General features: G+C 35.4%; 1 protein-coding gene across 5 annotated transcripts in view; it reads right to left on the reverse strand.

Moving 5' to 3' along the window:
• Positions 1-17,178, reverse strand: part of Map3k7 (mitogen-activated protein kinase kinase kinase 7) — a 62,567-nt gene extending 45,389 nt beyond the window's left edge. For 3 of the 5 annotated variants that reach the window (XR_782022.3, XR_782023.3, XM_010633225.3), the window contains exons 1-5: positions 16,637-17,178; positions 6,273-6,383; positions 2,457-2,522; positions 1,907-1,952; positions 744-882 (exon numbers count right to left, since the gene is read on the reverse strand). Coding sequence is in view for 3 of the 5 variants with exons in the window: in XM_010633225.3 (XP_010631527.1) it covers positions 744-882; positions 1,907-1,952; positions 2,457-2,522; positions 6,273-6,383; positions 16,637-16,756 (482 nt within the window). In the remaining 2 variants the exon portion in view is untranslated. Of the gene's footprint in view, positions 1-743; positions 883-1,906; positions 1,969-2,456; positions 2,523-6,272; positions 6,384-16,636 lie in introns of those variants that run through there. The other 2 variants (XM_010633227.3, XM_010633228.3) reach the window with 2 other exon arrangements.
• Between the last annotated feature and the right edge of the window lie 421 nt (positions 17,179-17,599).

Genomic DNA, 17,599 nt, shown 5'->3' on the forward strand with positions numbered 1-17,599 from the left:
GATGTGATAGTAGAGGGAAGAAGATATGCGAAAGCTTTTTTTTTACTGCCTTCATATGTGAATAAAGAAGAAAAAAAAAGGAAAATACATTTCTCGTGTTTCCTTTTTAAATTGAATACCCCTACAAACAAAAAATTCAAAAGTTTTAGCGTCCCCCTCTTCCTTCGTAAGCAGGGATTGAACCCAGGTCTAAAGTATACCAGACTATACTGAGCTACATCCCCAGGTCCTAGTTTCAGCTTTTAAAGGAATTTTAAAGTTCTTTTGACTCATAGGATTCTCCATATGGAGAAATCTGGAATATTTTCAGTTTTATTCACATGCCAGCCATAGCTTTTTGCTTTTCCATAAAAGACAAGTAATATCACTCTATAGAGTTTTGTAGTATATCTGTCATGTATGCATATTGTGCTAGTTGTTAGGCTTCAGTATAAGTAAGACTTATTTTGCCCTCAAAAAATTAACTTTCCAGTAGCAAGATTACATACTGCAGGTACAAAGTGCTACAGGTTAACATTCTAAAAGTATGATAACCTAAAGCAGGAGTTAGTAAAAATATAAATCTCCTGAAAACAATATTCTAAAATGTAAACTCAGATAAATAATTAAATGATGAAGGTAAATAAAAAATATTCTTGAATAAGCCAATTATTTCATGGGTAATAATTGCCTTGAATTAGGCGGGTGGATGTAGACAGAGGATGAGAGGGAGGAAGGCTGGGTGTCACGATATCCAAACTTACTTTGGTGGTTTCAGGTCCCTGTGAATTAGAGCTTTGGGTTGCATGCTGTGTAGATAAGCCACTCCTTGGGAACACTGTAAACACCAACTCATTGCGTGGGCAGCAGTGTAGTATGGCAATGGTTCGGCACCGTGCAGCACTGTAAAAGAAAGGCACAAACTAAAAAGAATTTTATTGCATATAACAAAAGACACAATGTAGATGCAAACACTAATGCAACATGAATGGGTATTTTTTTTTTTTTACATATTTCCATTAGTTCTGCTTCTGTTTTTTAAATAAACAAGATTGAAATATCTAGTGATTTTGAGTAGATAATTGTCATCTAAGTATTTAACATTTAAAAGTATCTACTAAATGTTATTCATACATTAAAGTAAAAATATGTAATGTCACACTTTTTCAAATTGATAGTTTTCCACAAAGTAATATAAATTATAAGCATCTTATTCACACTACTATATGAGACAGAGTGATAGCATAGAAACAAGATGGGTGAAACAAGAGGCTACAACTGTAGCACTAGATAAAACTAGTAGTTTAACCCATTAAAACAATGGAGTATTAGGCATCCACAACAATAAGGAACATATGGGTACTAAGTTAATGTACACATAAAACATTAATTTAAAAATAAATGTAATTATATATAAAACTGTTATTAAAGTAGATGATACTTATGTGTATGGATGATATTTTAGGGTGAAAAATCTGTTCCAAAGGTAATATGTGGTACACAAAACTTTACTGTTACAATTAAAATGATCTGTGAATTGAGTTTTCACAATTTTTTTGGGAAAAGTAAGCAGTGATTGGTAAGAAAGTAACAGGGATGATTAGTTCTAAAGTGAGGAGGCTCAAAGCTATAAGCAGGCACAAAGAAAAAACATCTGAAGATATTTAAAAATCTATTATAAAAAGTAAATTTTACTTTAAATGTTTTTAATACAACAAAATATTATCAATTAAAAAAACTGGTAAGACTTTTAAATTTCATATACTAATGTAACATCATGTTTTAATTTTAATCTTTAGCACCTTTAAAAATTTCTTTTGGAACTTTGATGGTAAACTGTGAAAGACATTAAGTTACCTACAATTTATATTAAAAGCTTACAAATTATTTTAATGTACTACACAAAGACAGCTGTAATGATACTCACCATTATATAAAGAGCCACCTTCAGCATATTCCATCACAAGACACACCTGAAAGAAATGTATGCTAGAAGAATTAACTGAAGCTATGGCAATTTAGGGTACCAGAGAGATAATTTAATCTCTCAATTTTAAAGAGGCATCATTAAAACTATTCTTTTGGCCTCTACTAGGTAAAAAGGCACTACAGGAAAAAAAAATTAAAAACAAAACAACAAAGACAGGTATGTAGGACCTAAGATCTTGTCTTCTAGGAGTACTAAGAGTAAAATTATATATATATTAAATACAATCACAAGATTTTAGGGAACTTTCTCTAGTGGTGATAAGTAGATGCTCTCAAAAGTTATCAAAGCCTTATAAGAAGGTAAGTTTATTGGATAAGACCAGCCAAAAAAACAATCCCTCCAATATACTATTTTGCTAAAAGACTAGAAACAAATTAAATGTATAAAATACAATTGTTTTTTAAGAAATCTATCTCAGATAGTAGATCAAAATAGCTTCATAAACTATATAATCTGCCAGACCACAACAAAAAAGTTACAGACTTACTGGATTCAAGCAGGCTCCATACAACTTTACAATATTAGGATGGTTCACACGGGATAACTGTCGAAGCTGTAACAAATTAGGGATGCTTAATTTTAAAGTAATTTTTGAGGTGCTGATTTCATAACACTGCTAAAAATCTTAAGGTCCTACAAACTATTTGAATCCTTCAACAATTATTGCTTACCATGTAGTAAGCAGTGTGATCACAGGCCCTAGAAATACCAAGTGCCTACCTAGAACAGCACAGAATCCCTTTCCTCCAGCTATTTAGTTCTGAAAACAAACATGTAAACAAAAAATTAAAGCAACATGAAAAGTGCTGTAACAGGAGCTATTAACAAGGCACAATAAGAGATGAAACTAACCACTAAGCAATGTTAACACATAACCCCAAGGACAGCACTGAGCTGATGTAGCTCAGCCAAGGACCATGTTCCTTTTGTCATCATCATCTGTACAGCTACAGCTGACTAGTCTACTCATTGTTTTACTTTACAGATAATTATCACAGTTCTGCAGGATAGGTATTATCATTTTCATTTTAAAGATGAGACCTTAAGGTTAAAATTCAGAGAGAATTAAATGAGCTGTGAAAAATCCTACAGCTAGGGCTTGAACTTTATTGGACTATCTGACTTAAAATGTATACTTTCTACATACTTGGCTCCAATTCCATTTTCTATCTGAAATAATTTCCTCCTTGCTGTTCCCACTGCCCTAGTAATTCTAACCTGAACTGCTGTAGTAATTACTGTAGCCTTCTCCTGGCTGGTCTTACTTCCAGTTTTAATCGGATCCAATAATTCACAATGAGGTCAGTGAGTGGTTTGGCTGTACTCATTTCTCTTTTTCGCCATTTCAGACTTCTACTAATGTACCTCCCTGAAAAAAGTTGATTCTTGATGTCTTTTTTTTGGTCTCTTCTTCCACTTCTTTTTACCTACATTATGCTGCTGGTTCATATTAAGTCCGCCCCTTTACTATATGCTACAGAAAATTTCTCTTTATAACCAACATTTATGAATTTTTTATCTTAACTGAAAATACTACTAATTACTATAATCACATATATACAAATACATTCACTGTATTTCATCTTGTTAAGATTCAACATGAAGCTTCAGATAGCAAATTATTCAAGCATTTATTTCTGCTTCCTCCTTAAATCTTAATAAAATAGTAAAGTTTTTTTGTTGTTGTTGTTTTTAAGTATGAACCCCACAAAATGCAAAGAATGTGAAATGAGAAAAGAATACACATTTCTGGAAGTTGGAAAAGCTAATGCGTAATAATAACTGACAGTGTAGACCCAAAAGAGATGAATTATAAACTGGCAATGGGAAAAATGAAAAGTAACCAGATTTATCTCAAAACTTCCAAGAGATGAGTGGTAGCATGAGGTATCTAATGAATAGGTGTAGCAGCAAATGGTTGGTTGGAAGCCCCAAAGAGCCTTTCTCTGACTTCAAATAGCCCAGTGACTAACTCAGCGCTTCCTCAGCAGATTAGAGGTTGTAGTACTCCTTCAGAGAAGGTGTTACAAAACAGCACCTGGATTAGGGGACACCAAATGCCAATGGAAAAATAAGTAGTTGCCTCTGGGATGCAGAAAATTAGACGAGGGGAAGTATAGGGAACTGAAGTTTCTTCACTAAGAAGTTTAAAGAATCCTTTCTTCTTTAAACTGACTCCCGAATCCTAGCATTTAAAACATGCTATTCCCCTCAGCTGTATGAAACCGCTGACACAACAGTATATAATCAATGATCTTATCTAATCATAAACAAAAATCATGACTAAAGCAAGGCTAAGTTCAGACTGCTAGAACATGTAATTAAAGATCATCTTTCTTCTTGATGACATTAAACCATTCATCAATATTTCTCCTTGCAGCTACTTCAAATTACTTCACCATAACACAATTAAGTTCTCATTTGTTATATATTAAAAATACCAAGTACTGTATATGATTAAAAGAAAATATATAAATTTAGGAGATTTATAAGAGAGAAGTTAAGCCAATAAGTTAAAAGTGATAAAAAATGTTGATTTGATAAAAAATTTTGGTCTAAATAGAGTAACATAAAGTTAATAAAATAAGGAATAAATCAGATAACACAATAATCTCATAAATGAATTATCCTTCAACATCCTATCTGTGGAAGAACAGAACTATAAATATTCATGCTAAGGTTAAACCAAATTTGAAATTATTTTTTCTTAATGTCATGTGAATTTCTAAAAAAAAAATTCTACTAAAAATGTAAGCATAGTTCTTCCTCCCCCACCCCTCTCTTCCTTCCCTCTCTTCCCTTTTCTCTCTCCCTGACTTGCCTCCCCTAATAAAATCTCCTGTTGGGGGAAAAAATGTATGCATAAAATTCCCCATCTTAATTTTAGATAGTATGAAAATATGACTTTTCTATTTCAAAATTCAGAGGTTATGCCTTGAAATAGATTTGAGTTCCATGGCTGAGACTACATAATAATTCATGAATGAATTCATTTATAAAGTAAATCTGTTTCTCCCTAGTTTTTTTTTTTCAGCTTTAATTGAGTTTATTGGTACATTTTAGGGATACAGTACAGTTACATTCATTGTTGGGATCTTGTACCTCTACATGACAAGTCTTGATTCTCATTTTTTCTCCTTACCTCTGCCCTCCCTTCACCCCCTCCTCCCCTCCCCTTCTACAAACACTTTATTTTCATCTTTTCATTCTCTCACATTTTTTTCTTTTCCCTTTTTACTCTTCCCCTACCCATCCCACCTTCCCTACACCTTTAGCTCCTTCCTTTCCATTTCTAAATGTCAGTAATCTTATTAGAATCTTATGCATTGTTGCAGATTATTCACACCAGGGAAACTATTCGGTATTTACACATGTGTGACTTATTTATTCCACTTAGGAGTATATCTTCACTGAGATTCCACCTTATTAAAAAGCTTCTGTACTGCAAAAGAAACCATCAGCAGAACTAAGAGACAACCTACAATGAGGGAAAAAATTTTTACCAGCTGCTCCTCAAAGGACTATTATCTAGAATATATAAAGAACTCAAAAACAATCAGCCCCCACAAATATAAAGACCCAATTCAAAAATGGGCATCCTAAATGAACAGACATTTCTCAGACAAAGAAGTAAAAGTAGCAAGAAAATATATGAAAAAATGTTCCACATCACTGGTCATTCGAGAGATGCAGATGAAAACAACACTGAGGTTCCACCTCACCCCACAAAGAATGGCTGCTATCAAGAAATCACACAATAACAAATGTTGGCGGGGTTGTGGGGAGAAAGGAACCCTCCTCCATTGTTGGTGGGAGTGCAGACTAGTGCAACCACTATGGAAATCAATATGGAGATACCTCACAGAGCTTGGACTGGAGGTTCCATTTGATCCAGCCATCCCTCTGCTGGGTATCTTTCCAAGAGAACTAAAAGAATCATATCACAGAGAAGTATGTATACCCATGTTTATAGCGGCACAGTTTGTAACAGCTAAATCTTGGAAACAGCCTATTTGCCCATCCGTTGGAAACTGGATAAAGAAGTTGTGGTTTTTCTATAAAATGGAATATTACTCAGCCATAAAGAACGAGAAAATAGATTCATTCATAGGAAAATGTTTCTCCCTAGTTTTAAATTAGAATTGAAAGTATGAATGACAAAATGTTCTTATAGCACCTTGGTTTAAACAAATTGCTGATGCCATGTATATACAGAAATGGCGACTGAGAAACTATTTCTTTCACAGTATTAAAATCAGAGCATCTCAGGTGAAGAATTACAGAAAAAAAAATCTCAACTTACCTCTACAATAAAAGCTTTCCTCTCAGATTCACTTTCTATTTGCTTAATAGCAACATCTTTCGCTCTCCACTTTGCTTTGCAAACAACTCCAAAGGCTCCTCTTCCAACAACCTGTTTAAAGAAAAATCCACATGAATCAGAAGCAAGTAGATTCAGTCCAACATATAACATTGAAGCTGATATTTAAGTCTTATAGAAAATTTAGAAATACTGTAATCAATATCTGGATTTGCCACTAGTAACAGTTTAGTTTAGATCTTAAATGTCCTCCAAAGGCTCATGTATTGAAATCTTGGTACCCAGTTATGGCACTATCAGAAAGTGGTGGAATCTTTGCAAAATGGGACTAGGAGGAGGAGGTTAGGTCATTGAAGGTTGTCCCTGAAGGGGAAATTACTCCCCTTCTCCCTCCCCTTTGCTTCCCTGTGGCCATGAAGAGAAAGACTTCCATCACACATTCCTTGCCATGGTGTGCCCTGCCACAGGCCTACAAGGGTCAAGCAACCGTGGACTGAAATCTCCAAAGTTACGAGCCAAAATAAACCTTTCTTCCGTGAAGCTGTTTATCTTAGGTATTCTGTCACAGTGTTGGAAACCTGTCTCATGAGCCAAGAATTTTCACTGAAGTACAAGTTAATGAAATGAAGTTTCAATCTTTGAAAAATTATGGTCTACACATTCCTTCATTCTCAAATAAAGCCAAAATAAAAAAAGATAAATAAAAGCATAAACAAAGTAAAGCAATTTATTAATTTCAGGAAAAAATTAACATGGGTAAGAAGAGTAGAAAGATAGTTTAGAAAAGTAAAAATAAAGGGCAGGAACATACAAAATATGTTTTAAGCTACCTCTGAAATAACTGTAGAGGCAGAAGAAATGGGGAAAGATAAAAATACAGATGAAACAAGATTGCTCATGGTGAAGAACACAGAATGGAATTACCTATACAATGGAATACTATTCAGCAAAAACCACAAAGTACTGAAACATACAGCAACATGACAACCTCAACAATGTTATGCTAAGTAAAATAAATGACATTAGAGATCAAGTTGATAAGATTCCATTTCTATCAAATATCCAGAAAAGAAAAATCTACAGTGATAGAAAGTAGATCAGTAGTTGCATAGTGCTGAGGGGGAAAAACTGGCATTAACAAATTGGTAGCATCTATCCAGCCAAGGTTATGGAATGTTCAATGGTTTTATCATGATGGATGACAACTAGGTAGATTTACAAAAGTCAATGAATTGCATACTTCAAATGAGTGAACTGTATCATACATAAAATACAACATCATTTTAAAAAATTATAAAACTAAAGATCAATCATATATTATTGTTGAAGGTAATGGGTATCACAAGGGTTCATTGTTTTGCTGTGCTGTTATATTTTTATAAATGTTTGAAATTTTCCATACTATGAAATAACAGCATAAAAACAGAAATTAATGTTTGATACGTGTTAGAACAAAATCATTAGATATTATCATTGTAAAGGACTTTTGTTAAGTACAATTACTTCAAACTCTCAGCTTCCAAAAACACCGTGTTAAGGCCTTTTCTCTAAGCAAAAAACCTATCTCCCTATACCATATTTATAATGTATTTTCTACACAGTGGGTGAAAAGGCACGTGCTTTGTATAGTACCCCATTTAAAGCCTTAGAAGGCAGGCACTACAGCGGTCCTCAATTTACAAACAAAGCACCTATTTTTCAACAAGCAAACCAACTTTTCCAAGGGTTCATGGCTAGCAAATGGGAAATGTAGAGTTTAAAGTGAGGCAGTCTAATACCAGGATGTTAGTGATCCTAATCTGTAACACATACAATGCCCTTACATACATGAGAAAGCAGTTCTGCCTCCCCTTGGAGGATACATTACTTTAGATAAACTTACACAAACCTGGCACAAAACTTTTCTATGTTGACTATAACAAAGCTGACTATCATTAGTATGATCAAAGGATTTATTACCTTCATCAGGACACTATGTAGAGTAAAAAGGTGGAACTAATAATGACTATATTAGAACAGTTGTAATTTGGGATATATTGGCACTCCAGCTATGGTTCAAATTGTACTTCTCGGTCATTTATCATATTGCTCAGTAAATAAAGTCAACCAAATGGTTAACATTTATTGAATGTTTAACATGTGCCAGGTATTATTTTATGTTTTTCATTTAATATATTTAATCCTCTGTTCTAAAATATAAACAATTGGAGTCAGAACACTGCAACTCATCCAAGAACACGTGGTCAAAAGCATTCGAGAGGCCAGGATCTATAATGTAATGACCAGCAGCTTCTGTCACTGGCTAAAGGAAAGGACTAACTCTAAGCCAGAAAGCAAAAGAGACCATCTCTGGTGGCTAGTCTTTCCTTTGGTGACTTTTTCGGTTATGCTTACTAGCCCTAGGCACTCTGGGTCCTTCTGACATTTAGGCTCTTGCTCTTCTCCACACCTCTCAAAAGAGAAAGGAATAATCAGTCATTTACACTTGCTATCCACTTACTTCTCTATGAATGAGTATTGGCTACCTGGCATCACTAGAATAATGCAAAGAGGACTCCAGGCTCTAGAACCAAACTTGAATTTGCAGTCTCTATTTACACGCCAGCTATTAATGCTGGACAAGTTAATGTCTGTGAGCTTCTGTTTTTTCAATAGCAAAACAGAGATGCTTATGTACATCTTCCTTTGTTCTTATTAGTGAATATCTACAGGGTTCCTAAGTTAAAACCAGGCATTTCCCTAAATACAATAGAATAATTAATGTTCAGAGTTAGGTATGCGTCAGCATAAAGTGCTACAGTACTTATTTCTCTCACAATAAACTAAGATGAACAGCAAACATCTAAATTATTTTTTTTTAATTTTATGGCCACATTAAGAAGATAGGCATAGAGACCAGCTTACCTGTTGATATCATAATTAAGTATGAACAAATGATTATGAAGTAACAGTGTATTCTTAACCATGTATTTACAAATATATCACAGCAACTGGTACTTAGGAGGACTCTGCTGTTTCACAATCTCAAAAATGTTCATGAAGGGATTCCAAACATTATGAACATTTCTGGATTATTTGTCCAAAAAACTGTCTTGGGCTTACATGACTATTTGTGATCCACAAATGACACCTTACGATAAGATCATAGCTGACTGAGTCTTTAACTTAAAACCATGGGAACAAAATACTGTATGGGTAAGAGAGGATATGCTAACTTTTCTCCTTTGCCTGAGAAGGTAATTTTCCAGAATATCCTGAAATATAAAAGAGATGTTCATGTAAGATGAGAGCCCATGGCCTCAAGAAGTTCCACTCTCATTAAAGCCACAAGATACTTTACATGCGCAGTGAAATAAAATCTAAAATGATAATGAAGGAAAGATGTGCAAGACTACACATATAAACTGTAACACACGAAAGAATTGTTCTGATTTCAAAGGAGTAAGGTTACAAGGACAAAGTCAATGGTGAAAGAATTAAATTTTTGTGCATCAAAAAATGATTTCCCATGTGGGCATGGTGGTGCACTCAGGAGGCTGAGGCAGAAGGACTAACAAGTTCGAGGTCAACCTGAGCTTCACAGTGAGTTCAAGGCCATCCTGGACTACACAGCAAAACCCTGTCTCATAGCAAAACACCCCCATAAAATAAACAAAAGAAAAAAATCTAATCAATCAATCAATCAATCAATCTGACATAATCAGATAAAAATGTGGAGACCATTGTTATAATAGAACTCATTGGTTAAGAAAGTCAGTTACTGTCTACACCCTAGCTCTCTCAGACTGACAGTACAAAAAAGAACACTCTGCTGATGAGGGAAAATATTGACAGTATACAAAGTTTTAAAAATTTTGCATTTTAAAGAAAATGCCTCCTGCCCCAGTATTGGGATTTGAGCACTGGTCAGGTGAATGCTCGACTACTGAGCAACATTCCCAGCACTTTTGTTTGACTGTTTGTTTTTTTTTTTGGTAATGGGGATCAAACTCAGGACTTTGTGCTTGCCAGTGAGCTAAAACCCCAGCCCTTCCAGCACTTTTTAAATTGAGATAAGCTCTTCCTAAGTCGCCCAGAAAGGCTTTCTACTTGTGACCCACCTGCCTCAGCCACCCAAGTAAGAAAATGAAAATGTTTTGAATACCCATAACAAATTTCATAACAAATTGACTTACTGTATTAATTTAGACTATAAGATAGCAAAGATGATGAGATTCAGAGGAATGAGTATATTTGGGCTATGAAACCAAAACTTAAAAACATAAGGAAATTATGCCCTTTTTTAGAGAAGGAGTAAGTTCATGTTACAAACAACCCAATTTTTTGGACATATGGTTGATTAGTAAAACAGCATGGCACAGATGGCTACCATTGAGACATACTAGCAACAGAGTAAACAATGAAAAACCTAATACTCAAATTACAAAATATTGAAAAAAATATATATATAACATACTATATAACTAACAAATTTCAAATTCAAGATTATAAATCAAATATGCTTTTTGAATTGTATTTATATCTGAATAATGTAAGTTTCTGTGATGTTAACTATTTTGAATGGCTCTTTCCCCCAAAGACTTTATCAAGTATGTAAAAAAGACAACATATCCAAGTTACAAGTATCTCCTCCATCAGGTACATTCATTCAAATCAGAGAAGCTACAAATATTTCATATTCCTCATCTGCAAATAAAGAAGAGAGGAATGTCAAAAGAACAGTTTTAAGTCAATTTAGAAATATTTCCTTCTCAATTAATGTTTTCTAAACAACATTTTATATTAACTCTCTTAAGATATTGTAGTTTAGTTCTCTTGGTTTGGGGTCTACAATTTAGTCTCATTAAAACAGCTGACTTTAGTTTAATAAAAATATTACAGAAGACTATGAGGTAGTATATAAATATTCTCATGCAATTATTGTAGAAGAGCACAAAAACCCAAACCAGAATTTTTTGTTTTATTAAAATATTGATTTTATTAAAAACTAAATTCTGTACAGTAAAAGATTACTCCATTTTTTCAAGCAAGTCAGATTAAGATAACAACCAAACACATAAACTGAACTAAATGGAATAGGATGTATGCCTGTGTGCTCTTGATTTACTACGAAACAGTTCATCTTTATTGTCCCCAGTTCATGTTATTTTTAGTTCAGTGACTATAGCTGTCAGTTTGGTTTGGCCCTGTTCTGCGGACTATGTGAATGGACCCTTGGCTATGCTGCCACCATTATGGCTAGAAAATGGGAACATGACAGAACAAGCATAGATCTTCCATTTATTAGTTAGGGCTTGGGGCCTCCAACTATTTCAGAACTTCAGTATCTATTAATAAACTGTGGCAGAGTAGAACTGCCATCTGCTGACAAGACAGACTTGATATGAAAAATAAAGCTTTGATTATTCTTTCTGAATTTTTTATGCAGTTTTCTAAAGCCTGCCATAAAACATTTTACCCACTTAATAGGCCATTCCTTTAGATAATATGCTCAGATTATCTTTTAATGTACACATAGAGAATAAAAAAAAAAAAATCTCTGGAACGACCTCTTTACTGTAATAGCCATTCTAAATTTCTGCTGAAATCAATGGTCACTAAGTTTCATATGGAAAGACTTAGTGTGTCATTATTTTGGGTATCCATAATTAAATAGTGACTAACAAATCTACAGACTCAGTTTATGCACACCACTAAAATTTAGGTTTTTCTCTAATATCAGTGATGATTCATATATTTCATATATTAATATTCATATATTTCATATATTTATAAGCTAAATTAACAAGAAAATACATACTAAAGTTCTACATTTCCTCTTCCTACTTTACTTCAGCTTTCAAACAAAGCCTTGTGAATCTCTTTAATGAATATATGTTAATGTCCTAGTGATTATACAAGTTTAATATGCTTGCTCATATACTAGAGCTGCATTCAATATTTTGGGTCTCTTTTTTCTGAAGCAATCACTGTAAATAGGGTCTTTTTAGTTCTTCAGTAAAGATTCATCAATGATTGGCTTACTCACAGTACCTGGCTCTGGACAAAATGTTTTACCTCTGTTAAACAAGAGTGTTTGCTAAGTGTAATGGAACCAACACTGAAATAAGAATCAGACCTCACTTCTAGCGTAAACGTTGACATGGCCAAGTCACATAACTTAACCCTTGTTTTATTACATGTAATATAAGATGAGCATTTAATTTTCATAGTTATGCTGTGATAATTTAATCTGTTCATTCACCAAGTAATTATAGAGAACTTGGGCTTGCTAGGCATTGGGGTGTGGATAGGACACCTTATGCAGTATTTTGCTGAGGAAGACACACAATTTCATTTACTAGTAAGTGCCACAAAGGATAACAAAAATGACAGTTTTCGGTTGCTGAGGGAAAGATGCTCTGAGGAAGGGATATCTTAAGTGAGACTTGACTTGATGAAGAGTTAGCCATGTAAAGTTCTGAGGGAAAAGCCCTCTAGGGACAGCAATAAATATGGACAATTCATCCTGGTGACTTTTCCAATCCAGGATGGTCACTTTATTCAAAACCTAGTAAAAAACTTGTTTCTTTTCCATGGATTATGATTAACTCAACTTCAAATTATGTGCTCAACACAGACTATATTCAGTTTTAAATTCATGGTTCTGAAAATGTAATCAACTGTTCTGTTTATTGTAGTCCTATAATAAGTCACCTATTTTTAGAGAAAATCCTAGGATTCTCCTATACCTTCCAAAGAAATTTAGCAGTATAATGCACAGACAATGTTTGTTAAATGCTCAGGACCAACTACAATAGAGGAATTCAGTATTTTGTATCCTCATTCCCAGAGTAAGATTTCATTATAGAGTGCTTCAGAAAGAAATGACAATGTAAATGCAGTGGAAAGAGTTAAGTGACTCATGAACAAGAAATCTCATATTTAATCTCCAGCTCTACCATTTACTTGTGGCTTCTGGCATATCAAGTGCTATGACTACTTGTTATTATCTGTAAAATAGGGGTACCATTTACCCTGCCTACCCAAAATTAGTTGGTCACCAACTAAATTCCACAAGAGATCACATCATGATCACTGTCCTTAAAGAACTCCTAAGCTTACTGTGGCAACAGCATAAATATTGGAAACAACAAATATGTTTTCATTTTCAAACCGGAGGAGTCATAAAAGATTTTATTCAATCCCTCATTTTATAAGGGAAGTCACAGGCCTCCAAAAGAAGACTCGTTCAAAGACATAAATTATGAGAAGCAGGACAGCCTCTCAATTTTCTAAATGTCCAGCCTAGTAGTTTTTACCACATCACTCTGTTCTTACCACTTCTTGCACTTCTCCCTCAATGTACACAGTTTACAACTTACTCTAACATGATCTACACTCAAATCCAGGAAGGTAAAAATTTAATGACTTAAAACAAAAAATATACAGATGGACTTCTAAGGCTGACAACTTATGTAACTTAATAGCAGAATTAAGTTTTAAAAGTGCCAAACATATTATTGAGCCACAATATTAAAAATGAAATGTTTAAAAGCACCTGATATCTCAGAAAAATTATCTACTAAATATCTGGTTTGTGGAAGGAACTTTTATTTTGCATAGTTAAAATTATATTGATATGATGTTGATTTAATTATGTTATTTGAGAAACATCAAATATGATTTTTAAAATTTAAAAGTACTATACTTGTTATAGTTTAGATCAAGAATGACCCCCAAAACTCTCAAGAGCTCAGGGGCAGCGCTTTGGGAAAGTACTTGATCACCAGGGGTGTTATAGCTGACTTGCTGTTAGGAGGTGGGACAATGGAAGGTCCCTGGGGTGACCCATAAGGATGTATCTCCCTTTCTGGCTCCTCCCTGCTCTCTCTGCTTCCTGGCTACCATGACATAAGCAGCTTTCCTCTGTGGCAGAGTCTTCCACCATGCCATTTTTGTGTTTGAGCCAGGTGACCATGGACTGAACTGTCAGCCAAAATAAACTTTTCCTCCTTTAAGTTGTGGGTATCCTGTACTGTGCCTAGGTTGGAGACGAGAAAGTGACCAAGACATATGTTAATATAAAATAGTTTTGGTTTTGGTCATCATCCAATTTTCCTATTCACGATTTAACCTAGAAGTGGAATCTAAGTTGAAATAGTTATTCAGTGCCTTCCTTTGGTGCACCACAGAGGGGTTATGTAATACTGATTTAATGTGCACAAATAAAGAACACAATAAAAAATTATGAAATGGTTTCAACATCAGAAGGGACTAAATCTTTAATGCGAAACTGGGTACTAAAAAATGTAAAAGAGCAACAATTAAAAAAAAAACCCCTAAATGACTGCCTAATAACAGAAAATTCCATCTAAAAACAAAAAATGACTTTTTAGAAATGTTTTCATTATACTCTCCATTTCAAATGATTCATACATAACTGAAAGAAGGGCTTTAAGCATAAGAATCTAACCACAAATGAAATGGCTTTACGGGAAGAGCATCAAATTGATAAATGTTTCCTTAGTAACACATTTTTCCATGAATGTAAAAAGCTTTAGAAAGTCATGCACAAAAACTAAGGCTGTAAGAAAAATATGAAGTTTGTGAAAACATCTGGTAGACCATGAAATACAAGTTATGATTATATAACAATTTGTAGTCTACAAGCATAGCAGTGCACCACAGAGAAGACGTAAATGCTTATTTAAAAACTGCAATTCTTGTATACTGACTCACTGAATTTTTATTCCTAAAAAAGAATGTTAGCCATGAAGGCTGGATCAACTATCTGCTTCTGAAAAAGGAATTTATCATAGCCCCCATGGGGGGGGGGTACCAGAATTTTTTCTCCTCTTCAAAATACAGGTCTTCTTTTAGCTACTTGACCTTAAAGCAGGTCACCGTTCTTTCTTCTTTGGAACTAAGTTTGCTAGATAAAATATACAGGCACTGTTGAGTATTTTGCATGTACTATTTAATTGGGTCTGTTATACTGATAAAATAAAACAGAAAATTATTATCCCTATTTTATAGTTAAGAAAATGCATGCTAAAAGGGATCAGAACACTTGTATCCAAATAAGTGCTAATAAGTGGTATATTTGATAGAATGAACCACCAATAACACCCCAAATCTTGGTCTTCCCACTACATATCACATCAGATGAGAATGTTCTCAATGAACAAGATGTTTTCTGAAGTTACTTTATGTGATAAATATATATGATTCTGTAATGCATTATTCTTCCAAGATGTGAACAGGAAAAATGTATTCACTGAATGTTAATAAAGTTACCTCTCTAAACTTATTGCTACTACAAAGCAATTTTAGATTTTTAAAGTAAAGATAACTCAGAGTCTATTATATTTCACTAGGACCTACAGCATTATGGTATAGGTAACACAAAGTGCTTAACTTACTGTGGGAAAGTAATACCTTCCTAATTAAAAAAATATATATATGTGATACACATACAACCTTTCTAAGTTGTAAGATCCTGAAAACCATAATATATAGATAGGTAGGGTGGAGGGGGTGAAGAGAGGGAGGGGAATGGGGAAAAATAAGAACCAAGATAAATTATGTAAAGGTACAAATTTCCAATGATAAACGTCATTATACTGTATACCTAAAATGTATCAATAAAATTAATTATAAAAATGTTTTGTAATGACTTGAAAAGAAGTACTAAAAGGATCAGGCTCGGGTTTTCTAACAGCGATTTCTGGTCTGGTGTTAAATTCTGATGGTCATTGTAACCATCTTTTCAGAATACGCTTAACACCTTTTCATCATACACCAGTCTACATTACTAACGATGAAATTCAACTAAATCAGCCCGAATGCAAGCAGAACACTTAATATTAACAATATTGCCCTATGGTATCAGAGACCGAGGACCATTCAGTACTAAGGAAAACATGTCACATTTGATTACTTATTTAACAAGCGTTTTTTGAGTGTCTATACATACTGTACTAGAACTCAAACATAATAAAATCTTAGGTCCTTAAGAACACCATGTCCAGCGAACTGAAACTTCGGCACAGGCAGTCTTTGATGAGTTTACTATTTACAAATAACGAGACCACACTGCTTCACCAGGTCATTCTTCTGTTTGAGGTGGACCAAATTCAGGCACTAAAGTATCAATTTCAACCAAACTCACTAGGAGTGCCAAAGTTAGGGTAAAAGATGGCTCTTGAGTTCGAGTCCTCCCCAAACCCTATCTCAGAGGGGCTGTGGAGCTACCCGTTTGGACCTCGCGAACTACAGTGGTCAGGAAGGCAACTTCTGAGCCCGCACCTGACGTAGGCTCGGGGCAGATCGGGACAGCCAACTCGGTGCCGTGCCGCGCTCACCTCTTCCACCTCGATCTCCTTGTAATCGATTTCTTCAAAGTTAAGGACCTGGGAAGGGGCTTCCATCATCTCACTGGCCGAAGACGAGGAGGAGGAGGAGGCGGCGGAGGCTGTAGACATGATCCCTCGCGGCGCCCGGGGGGCCCGGGGACAGTGCCGCCCAGACAATCCGGGTGAGACCCGCGCTCACCCGCCTTCGGGCCGACCTTCAGCCTGGAGCCGTGCAGGCCAGACACCCGACGAACCGTGGCGATGGACGGGACAGCAGCCACAGAAGCGTCCCGGCTCCAGCTCCGCAGGGTTTTCCGCTGCCGGGCTCCGCCCACCACACTTCCGGTTCCGTTCTGAACTCAGAACCAAGAAGAGGGCAGCGAGCTGGGGAGAGGAGGGGAGAATTTTGCGATTTGGAAAGAGAAAGTAAGGATAAGTTGGGGGTGGGGGTGGAGGAGTGTAAAATGCTGGTTCTTGGACCTGTCGGACAAACTTCACTAGACCTTTGTTAAAGGTTCTCCCCTACCGGATGATACCGCGAGATCCGATGCGATGGCGCATTTAAAATGCGCGACGGAAGTGGCGCGAAGCTCGCCGGAAAACTATTAGAGTGGTTATTTGAGGAACAGCGGGAAAGATGAAACCTCGAACAGAGGTTCTGCCTCCTAAATATGTCGTGCCCACGTTTACTCTCTGAACGGCCTGCAGACGGGCAAGGAAGGTTTGCAGTGTTTGTTGCACTGTACTTTTTTTTTGTGGCTGAGATTTTCAGTTTTAGTCGAAATCGAGCTGTTTCTTTTAAGAAGCCTTGCAGAATGTTTCCCCAGTGTGGTTTTCGGATGCCCTTGCCTGCTACTTTGAGCTAGTCCCCGACTCTAAAGGATTCTAAACGTTAGCTCATTGTAAGAGCGCGTGCAACCTAGGTTAACACCCTGAAAGCTGAGAGCCCAAGAACAGAAGTTGATATTTGAT

Source organism: Fukomys damarensis, unplaced genomic scaffold (assembly GCF_012274545.1).
Source record: "Fukomys damarensis isolate Sample0158 unplaced genomic scaffold, DMR_v1.0_HiC HiC_scaffold_14, whole genome shotgun sequence".
Classification (NCBI taxonomy): domain Eukaryota; kingdom Metazoa; phylum Chordata; class Mammalia; order Rodentia; family Bathyergidae; genus Fukomys; species Fukomys damarensis.